At 46.6% G+C, this 10,906-nt stretch overlaps 1 protein-coding gene across 1 annotated transcript in view; it reads right to left on the bottom strand.

The window, feature by feature from the left end:
• Positions 1–10,906, bottom strand: part of LOC138165203 (cytosolic carboxypeptidase 6-like) — an 826,089-nt gene that overhangs the window by 714,621 nt on the left and 100,562 nt on the right. The window contains exon 2 of the mRNA XM_069093324.1: positions 4,741–4,865. Within this exon, the coding sequence (XP_068949425.1) occupies positions 4,741–4,865 (125 nt within the window). The remainder of the gene's footprint in view (positions 1–4,740; positions 4,866–10,906) is intronic.

The following is a 10,906-nucleotide window of genomic DNA, read 5'->3' as shown; positions in this document are numbered from 1 at the left end:
GGTTCATTATTGCCTCAAGAACACCATCCTCATTGTTTGGGAGCGGCCACAGTCCTAGCAGCCCCTGCCATGCCTAGATGAAGCAGTAACACTGAGCACAGGCGTTTCAACATTTCTTCCTCTGGCTCCTTCAGAAGAAGTGCATGTGAGTGAAAAGACAAAGTGAGGAACGTGTCTGTTCTTTCACTGCTAATGTTGTTTCCTGCAGAACCGAGGGCAGCTGTAGGTGAGGGGGGCACCTCTCCTCTTCCTCAGGCTCCAAAGATGGAAAATGAGGCCCTGCATTCCTGCAGAAGCTAAGCTAGCACCCCCGGTGCTGTCAGGAAAGCTCCAGGGGCAGGGCCTCTGGATTCTCCCACAGGGCAGGAACAATGTCCTCCCAGGACCTGAGGTGCTGAGGCAAGGACTGAATGGGCACAGGAGGCATACTGATATATCTCTCCTATTCTGTTTAATGCCTATGAACAAGCATGTTCTTGTCAAGCACCTTAAACACATCAAGCTCTGGACAAAAGGAAAGCGTTTTCTTAAGGAGGATGGGGACCAAGCCAAGAGAAAGACTAGGTGAGACAGCCCCACCAGTGGCCTACCCTGAGAATCCAGCCCCACCCACAAAGGGGTGGGGCCAAAGGGGAGTTCACCTCTCTGAGCACCTGAGAGAAGCGGGTGGGGGCCCGCTGGTGCTGGGGTTGCCCCAAGTCCTGACAACGGGAAAGGAGCACAGAGCTAGCCTCAGAAGGACCTGAGAGGCCATCTTCAGAAAAGAAAGAAAACAGGGACGTGGGCGACTGAGGTCACAGAGCTGGGAAGTGTCTGGGGGGACTGGGAATCCAGGTTCCCCTGCCTCCAAGCCCCAGCCTGTACAGAAGAGTCTCAAGCAGCAGGCGTGGGGACCCTTCCTGACACTCCATGTTCTCCTAAGAGCCTCAGCCTCTAGGGCACTAAGAGAGGCCTTTTGCTCACCAACCTGCCACCCACCTGCCCTCGTGGATCTGCTTTGTGGTCATTGCTGCCCTGCCTCAGGCACTGCTGAGCTCTCACAGGGAGGGCAGCCTTGGTCCCTAGCTTCCCTCCCAGGCGGTCACACCTCCCATTTCAGATCCAAAGCTCTCCTGTCTGCCTTCCCTTGGGATGTATCCTCACGGGAGATATAAACAGCAAGCCATTTGGCTGCCAGAGCCCTGCCTTGCCAAGAAGGGCACCATCTATCTCCCCAGGCCCTCATCCCAAATTCAAGATTAGGCGTTTTTCAAAGGCCCCACCCTGGGCTTTCTCCATCACAAGCATGGCCCCCCAAAATGACCATGAGAAGGAACTCACAGGTGCCCCCACCCCCTGCAAACAGCCCATGCTCAGGGAATGGGCAAAGGAATTCTTCCTCAAGGCTTGCCTAGACTGGTCCCTTTGTGACACCCCCCATTCTGGGCACAAAGCCAGGATGGCCCGGATTCACATCCAGGGTCAAACACCTAACAGCAGACACAAGTCTGATGACCCTCCAGTCCAGGCTCTGCCCTCTGGGCCCCTCTTCACCATGGCAGCCCTCAAGACACTTGACTTCAGCTCCCATCCTCTTTGGGGTCTCTGGCCTACAGGCCCCTCAACATCCTTCTCAGTACAGACTGCTCTCCTCAAGCACGGGCCCAGGTCCAGGGCTTCAAGCAGGCCTGACCAGTGTCAGTGCAGCCTGACTAGCCGTTTTTAAAAACACCAAGTACCTGGCTCCAGGCCTCATCCTGATGCTCACCATGGGTTCTTTAGACTCAGAGGCTTAGTATCCTTCTGAAAAGAATCTCAAGGGGGTAAACCTTGGGCATTAACACAAAAGTGCTACAACAATCCTTGCCCCTATTCTGGAGGACCACTGGAATGTGCCACTCAAGAACCCCAGTGCTGGACCCCTAAAGGGGAAATGCAGCAAGAGCTCAGCCACTGACAAAGGGCCACCCTGCAGCTAAAGGGCAGCAGACCACTTCCAGAGAAAACATCGTCAGGAAAGCACATTTATCCACAACACCAGCCTAGTCACTGGAGGGAGTCCTCTACTCCCAGGATGTTCTGCCTTTTCTGATGGCTAGACAGACTCCCTCCACCCCTAGCCCCTGCAAGACGGCGTTTCAATGTGGGCATTTCAAATCAAATTTGTCAAACCTCAGAACAAAGAAAACAATCCTCCAGGTCATGCTGTGGGCAGGGACTCTGAGTCTAGTGTCAGGCATGGGCATCAAGGGGACGTCCAGTGTCAGGCCAGGGACTGGCCAAGCTGGGGAGGAGCAGGGACAACAGACGTGAGAGGAGCTATCAGTTGCTGGGCCTTAGGAGAAACTGGAGAACAGGTCCTGCCCCAAATACCTGGCCATAAATACAAGCTTACATCATCAGCCAAGAGAGTGAGGCATCCTGGGAGAATGCCTGTTCCTGAGCTGATGCTAACTGAACCCCAGGCCTCCCTTGTCATTTGAACTTTGTTGTGATCCCTGGGATGGGGACCTGACCTCTGCATCAGAAATAACCTCTCACCTCTGACCTTCCCAGAATGTCAGAGCAGGACAGAACATAAAAGGTACCTAGTCCAACCCCCGCCTTTGACGGAGGAGGAAACTGAGGCCCAAGGGCACTTGGGTAGTCAATGGTGGAGTTCACATCTGAACTCTGTGACGTCCAGTCTGGGATTCTTTTCAGCACACAAAAGATCATGAGATTTGAAGCTAGAAAGGATTTTAGAGACCCTCTGGTCCAGTCCCCTAGAGGGTTGGCCCCAGAGAGGGCAGGGAACTTGTCCAATGACTCAGGGGCAGAACCAAGACTGGAACCTAGGCCTCTCAAGGCCCTGTCCAAGGCTCTGTCAGCTCTGGGTGAAATGAAAGGAAGAATAAGAGAAAGAAGTTGCTTCATCTTGTCCCAGAACCTCGATGAAAAACATATTCTCTGCTTTTTTCAGAACTAAGACCACAGGCACCCCAGTGTGGCAGAGATCCAGAGGGAGCCTAGAAGGCAAGAGCAAACGGAGAAGTCTCCTGGGCCCATGCGGGGGTGGCTGGGAGCCAGGAGGCCTCTGGACGCCAGTGGCTGAGACGCTCAGTCTGCTCCCCCCTTAGGCCTCTCATGAGTCCCTTAATGGACCTATTGGCTTTCTGCTCACACCGTCACTGTCACACTGCATCAGAAATAAATTTAATGCCACATAAGAATATTTAATGCCAGAGCCACAGGGAGAGAATCATTTTTCCATCAACGTAGCAGGAAGCTCGGCTTTCATAGACTTTTACAAATACACTGTTTTGCAAACTACTTGTTGGGTTTCTATCTCTGCCCTGTGCCACACAGCCCAGACCCGCCTAGGCCAGACTTGGCAGACACTTTCCCTGTATACTGTGGGTCACCTCCCTCCTCCCCTTCAAGAGCCCAGTCCCAAATAAGGCCCCAAATAGATTATATTTGTGCAAGTCTCACTGGAACGGAAATTGGACAGATGAACAGATTAGAAGGTGACACATTATCCAAGCAGAGCTCACAAGTCAAACTTAATAGTAAAACCATTTTGCCTCCATGTAGACGACCATGAAAACAAATATCCTGTATGCTTCCAAGAGCTTCCCTATCTGCACAGCCCATCTCTGGGCCTCTGGGAGACAGGTGCCTGTTCATTTGGGGCTTGGATCACCTGACTCCAGTTGATAGAAAAGGTCTGATAAAGCTCTAAGAAATCCGATAAGCACGTTCGTGATTCCTGGCTATAATATGAAAGGGATGGTGTGGAGGGAAAGGAAAATATGAGCCTGGAGGAGCAGAGCCACCAGGCTCCATCACCAGGTCCTTTCAGTTAAATCTTAGGGCCACAACAGCCAAAGCCTCCTCTAAGTCTGAATACAGGTAGCATGTTTCCCCTCAAAGGCATCATCTCTACAACCTCCAAACTGTCTAAATCAGAATTATCTGCCAGAGGACACTTGCACCTTTGTTCCCTTCACAAAGATCAGAAGATGGTGAGATTTACAGAATTTTTTTTTTAAAGAGAATGGAACTGATACCGCGAGAGTTGAAGTGTCTTTCCCAAAAACCACCCAGGAAATATCAGAGCCCAGCTTTTTCACATAGGTCTTTGGACTCCAAATCCAGAGCTCTCAAATCTCACTGCCCCTAGTTTCTGGCACTGCCGTTGGTCTCCAGACCAAAACAATAACCAGTGGATAAAAGGACCTTGATATAGGAAGAAGTCTGCAAGGGTTGGTTGACAATTCCTTTTAAGACAAAAGCAGCAAACAGTTGCCTGTGAGTAGACAATTGCCCAGACGACATTGCTTCTAGCAAAATGCTTCAAAATCAGCCAAGCCAGGTGACCTCTGCCCAGGGGGCCCCTCCCTAAGAGGGCCCCACCATCGACTCGTGACCCCACTCGACCAGGCCAATCCCTTAGGGACCTGCTGCCTGCAAAGGGCAGGACAAGGTCATCGGCCTGAGTTGTCCTTTCACCCTTCAGGTTATCTGCTTCTGTGACATTTCTTTATTAATCACAAAGTAACTGCATGCCAAGCATTCACAGACTACCGCTGATTATAGAACATGCCCATTTTGATGCCATAATTAGTGCCCTTCCATGTGTCTTGCAAGAAGATTTGTCATGATTTCTGAAGAAATACGAGCCTATTTCCCATAACAAAGCCAGCAAATTCTTTAAAGAAACAAAACCAATTGTCCTTCCATCCAAACAAAGCCGACGGCAGTCCTGACTTTGCTTACCTGGGATTCCTTCACGTTTTCCACAGTGAAGTTGAACCAGACTCGAAAGCGCGGGTTGCAGGTATCAGGCCGTATGAACAGGTCATACTCAAACTCGGACACATGGTCCACCCGGCCAAGGTTACCTAGAAGGAAGCACAAGGACACAGGAGAGTAAGCCAATGAGGACATCCCAACCCCATGACAGCTACTGTGACACTGGCCCTTGCTCTACCTGTCAAGGCCAGAGCCCAAGAAATGCCACGGCCCTTCCAACAATCCTGAGCCTGCAATTGGAAGGTGCTACCGCCAGGTGGAACCACTGTCCCAAGCAGAGCCCCATGCCCACTGTGGGCTAAGAGCTGGCAGGACACTGGGCCCCAACAATCTGCAAAGACACCCCCTTAAGGTATTGGCCCTCCAGGCTTAGAGATGAGGGACCTGCAGCCCAGAGAGGCCCAGTAACACTGCCAGGCAAGATCAGGGCCCAGGGCTCACCAGCTTCCGCCCCTGGGGTGGTGATGCCCCGGGCCACTGCCCACCGTGGTGGCACTGCTGGACGCAGGCACAAGCCCACTGCCCAGGACTCCAGGCAGCAGAGCCCAGCTAGGAGAGGCCGCAAGCCTGCAGAGCCTGTGGGCACTGAGGGACGGTAGGCATGAGCCCATTGCCCAGGACTCTGGGTGGCTCAGCCTGCAGAGCCCATGGGCACACTCCAGCCTCACTGACAGACTTGGAACAAACCTCAACTCCGGCCCAAGCCTCGGCTATGAAATCCCAGCTGACCTGGTCCCAATGTCCCCGGTTCTGAGTCAGCCCAGCAGCCCCTCCACCTTGTCACTCATGTCCACTTGCTCACAAGGAGTTGCCCATTCTTCCTCCCAACTCCAACTACTCTGACCCTGTTCAGTCATTTCTCAGCCATGTCGGGGCTTTCTTGGCACAGATACCAGAGGGGTTAGCCATTTTCTTCTCCAGCTCATTTACAGAAGAGGAAACTGAGGCAAGCAGGGTGAAGTGACTTGCCCAGGGTCACACAGCTAGTAAGAGTCTGAGGCCAGATTTGAACCCAGGGAGGGGATTCTTCCTGACTGTGGGCCCGGCCCTCTTTGTACTATAGCACCACCTAGAAGCCCTGCCATTACCCTGGCTCAGCCACTTCTGACCATGATATTACTTTAACAGTCGGCTTACTGATCTCTCCATCTTCATACTATTTCCACTCCAGATTATCTTTGCCAACATTAGCAATTACTTATCATATTGAAATACTTTTTAATTATATCATGGGCCTGTTCAATAAGGGATAAATCCCTTACCTCCTGGACTGACATTGAAGGGCTTGGATAATTGGCTCCAACTTGATTTTCCAGCCCCATCTCCTGATAACCTTGCCCTGCAAACAAACACTGCAGTCCAGGCATGGGGAACCAACAGCCTCCATCAGGGCCACAAGCGCAGCCTGGTGACTGAGACCAAGGGCCACACAACAAACCCTTTTAGTAAGGGGATTTGTCCTGGGAAGTCTGGATTCAGCCAAAGGGCAGCCCTTGAAGTAGCATGGAGGGTCACAAATGGCTGCAGGCTCCCCACCCCTGCTCCAGGCTTTACCACTGTAAATCCTTTTCACATTCCCATTTCATGTCCTGGTCCACGCTGTTCCCTCCCCTATCACCAGAGGAATACCTTCTCCTCCCAGCCCTCCCCCCACACCCAGTCAAATCCTACCCACATTTCAAATCCCAACTCCAGCTCCACGTCCTCCATGAGCTCCCTCTGATCACCGCGGCCCTGGGTGCCTCACCCCAGCCTACCTGCCCTTCCCAGACATGCCGTTCCACCTCTCACCTCCAGACTTTTGCACAGTCGACCCCCGTGACCAAAATGCATTCCCCCTTACCTCCAGCTCTTAGAATCCCTAGAGTCTTTGAAAGCATGATGAACATGTCACCTTCTAAAGGAAACCAGCCCACCCTCCACAGCTGCTAATACCCTCCTAACTTCCCATTTATTCTCAGGACTAAGCTTACTGATTTTCAGCTGTTTGTGCCTCTTCAATTACATTGTTACAGACATTACTGGTGGAGAGGGAGAGAGGGGGGAGAGATGGGGGAGAGAGGGAGGGAGGGGGAGACAGGGAGAGAGGGGGAGACAGGGAGAGAGAGGGGGATGGAGAGAGAGAAGGAGGGAGAGAGAGGGGAGAAGGGGAGGGAGAGAGGGGGAGACAGGGGGAAGAGAGGGGGGAGAGAAGAGAGAAGAGAGGGGGAAGAGAGAGGGAAGAGGGGGAAAAAGATGGGAGAGAGGGAGGGAGAGGGGGAGGGAGAAAGGGAGAGAGAAGGAGGGAGAGGGAGGGAGAATAGTTTTAATGGCTCTGCTTACTTCACTTTACATCAGTTCATATAAGTCTTTACATGCTTTTCTGTATTCTTATGTTGTTTTTTTTTCTTACAGAATAGTAATATCACATTTCCTTACACACAATTTGTTTAGGCATTCCCCCACTGATGGGGTTCTAATCTGCTTCTGATCCTCTGCAATCACAAAATATACTACTATTGATGTTTTAGTATCTCTAGGAATTTTCTGTCTTTGGCATATAAGTCTAGCAATGGAATCTCTTAGTCCCAGGGTAGGCATTTCAGTAACTTTTGACAAACAAAGCTCCACACTGCTTTCCAGAACAGCCAGGTTGTGAGGTCCATGAGGGCAGGGCCATCTTTTGTATCATCGGCACTTAGCTCAGGGCCTGGCACCCAGCTGGTGCTCAGTGGACTGGATCATTCCACAGCCCCCATAGTAGCATGTCAGTGCCTTCACCTTTCCACAATCCCTTCCTTTCCACAACCCCTTCCAACATTAACTCTTCCCATCTCTTGTCACTTTTGCCAGTTTGTTGAGTATTTTGGTTTGCATTTCACTTCTTAGAGGTTTAGAGAAATCATTCATGTTTGACAAATCTTGTCATGGTTAGTAATTCTTAATTTGAAAACCATCTATGTCTAAAATTGCATGTCCAAAGTAGACCTCATTCAGTTTCCCTCTGTTCCAAACTTACTGTCAAAGGAACCATCACTCTCTCAATCACCCCAGACTGCAACCTCTCTATCATCTCTTACCCCTTATTCAAGTTCACTCCACATGGTCAATCTTTTTCCAACTACTGTCATTCTACCTTCTTACATCTCTCACCCATGTCCCCTTTTCTCCACTCACACAGCAGCCACTCCAGGCTCATGACCTCACACCTAGACCACTGCGATTGCTGTTCTCCCTCATTCCAATCTCCATAGTCATTGGACTGTTTTTACCTTAAGTATCCCCAGCACTCAGAATGGCATGGGGCACATGGAAAGCACTTAATAAAAGATTCCTGACCAAACTGGCATAGGACTATTAATCGGAATTATTTGAGGAAAAGATTTTTTCCCCAATTTGACACATTCCCTTACTTACTCTAGCTACAATTATTTTATTCAAGCAAAAGATTTTTTTCATTTTAATTTAATGAAATTATCTATTTTATCTATTGTGATCTCTCCTATCCCTTGTTTGGTTAAGAATTTCCCCCCTTAAAAGCAGATCACTGGAGCAGGACTCAAGATGGCTGAGACAGAAGAAGCATCAGAGTTCATCTCTTCCCCTATACCTCTGACAAAGACCTAGAGAATGGACTAGACTGGATTCTACTTGGGAGAGCCAAGAAGTCACAATAAGAGGTTTTCCTCAAAATCTAAATAGTATCTATCTAAAACCAAGACCAAGCATTATCTTTAATAGCAATAAGCTAGAAGCTTTTCCAATAAGATCAGAGGTGAAGCAAGGATGTCCAATATCACTAATAATATACAATATTGTACTAGAAATGCTAGCTATAACAAGAAGAAAAGAAAAAGAAATTGGAATAATAATCATAAGCAAAGAGGAAACAAAACTTTCACTTTCCACAGATGATATGATGGTTTATTTAGAGAACCCTAGAGTCAAATAAAAAACTAATCAAGATAATTAACAACTTCAGCAAAATTGCAGAATATAAAATAAACATATACTAATCATCAGCATTTTTGTATATTACCAACAAAATCCAGCAGGAAGAAATAGAAGGAGAAATTCTATTTAAAATAACTATGGATAGCATAACATACTTGGGAATTTACCTGCCAAGATACACACAGAATCTATATGAATACAAAACATTCATCACACAAATAAAAATAGGCACAAATAAATGGAGAAATATTAATTGCTTATGGGTATTCTGAACAAATATAAAAATGGCAATATTATCTAAATTAATTTAATTATTCAGTGCCATACCAAACTACCAAAGAATTACTTTATTTTATAGAACTAAAAAAATTTAACAAAATTGACTTGGAGAAACAAAAAGTCTCGATTGTCAAAAAGGAAAGGGGCCTAGCAGGACCAGATCTTAAATGATACTACAATCTATAATCAAAAACATTTGGTACTGAGTAAAAAATAGAGAGGGTGATAAGTAGAACAGATTAAATATGCAATATACAGAAGCAAATGAGCACAATAATGTGTGATAAAAGATCCTCCTTATTAGAACAAGAACTCACTATTCAACAAAAACTATTGGAAAAACTGGAAAGTAGTTGTCAGAACCTAGGTGCAGACCAGTATCTCACACTTTATAACAACATAAGCTCAAAATGAATGTGTAACTTAGACATAAAGTGACATCATAAGCAAATTAGTGGAAAATGGAAGAAATTACCCAGCAGCTCTATGGCTGAAGAAATAGTTCATGACCAAAACATAGATAGACTCACAGGAGAGAAAATGGATAATTTTGATTACATGAAGTTAAAAAGTTTTTGCACAAACAAAACCAATGTAGCTAAAATTGGGAGTGGGGGAAGGAAACTGGGGAAAATAACTTTGCAGCAAGTTTCTCTGGAAGAAGTCTCATCTCTAAGATATATATGGAACTGAGTCAAATGTAAAAAAATAAAATAGCCACTCCCTAATTGCTAAGTGATCAAAGGATATGAAAAGGCAGATTTCGGAGGAAGAAATCCAAGCTATCAATAGCCACCTGAAAAAAAATGCTTTATTATCACTGATATTACCACCTCATACAGATTGGAAAAAATGACAAAAAAGAAAAATGACAAATGCTGGAGAGGCAGTTAGAAAACAGGTACACTAATGCACAGTTGGTGAAACTACAAAAATTTTGGAAAGCAACATAGAACAAAGCCAAAGAGCTATTAAACTGTGTATACTTTTTAACCCAGAAATATTGCCACAAGCTCTATACACCCAAAAGAGATCAAAGGAAAACAAAGACCTATATTTTCAAAAATATTTATATCACTTCTTTTTGTGGTACCAAAGAACTGGAAACTAAGGAGAATGTCCATGGGGAATGACTAAACAAATTAAGGCATATGAATATGATGGAATACGATTGTATGATAAGAAATGATGAAGAGGGTGGTTTCAGAGGAACCTGGGAAGACCTGTATGAACTATATAAAGTGAAGAGAGCAGAATCAGGACAACAAGCTACACAGTGACAGTAATATAGTAAATATAATCAACTGTGAAAGACCTAGGAACTCTGATCAACATCATGACCCACCGCAGTTCCAAAGGACTCATGAGGAAACATGCTGCCCACCACCTGACAGAGAGGTAAGGTAATGTACTCAGAGTGCAAACTGAAGCATATTGTCTTCTCTTTTTTCTTTTTCTTTTCTTTCATTCTTTTATGGGAGAGGGTGACTAATGCAGAAATTTGTTTTGTATGACTATACATATTTGTAATAAGTTTTGTTTTTCTTGCCTTCTTGATGAGCAAGGGAAGAGGAGAGAATTTGGAACTGAAAATAAAATAGAACTGAACTAAAAAAAGATCCATGGGAAAACAACTTCAAAAGACTTTAGAGCTCTAGTCAATGCAATAAGTGCAAAGGACTGATGATGAAAACAAACCACACACCAGAGAGATGACGAAGCTGAAATGCCAAGAGAGAAAGACATTTTGAGGAATGGATATATGGGAATTCTTTTCTGAGCATTTAAAATGCCTCAAAACCCCTCCATTCATTCTTTTTTTCTTTTTGGAAACACTAATATTGGCTTCCTACCACATTTCCACCCAAACATTCCCCACAAAAGAAAGAAAAGCCCAATCCTTGAAGCAATAATCAGG

Source organism: Petaurus breviceps, unplaced genomic scaffold (assembly GCF_028583685.1).
Source record: "Petaurus breviceps papuanus isolate PSGF00001 unplaced genomic scaffold, PetGlider_PUasm1.0 208, whole genome shotgun sequence".
Taxonomy (NCBI): Eukaryota; Metazoa; Chordata; class Mammalia; order Diprotodontia; family Petauridae; genus Petaurus; species Petaurus breviceps.
Note: the sequence above shows the minus strand (reverse complement) of the source record. Positions and strands in the feature narration are given on the sequence as shown.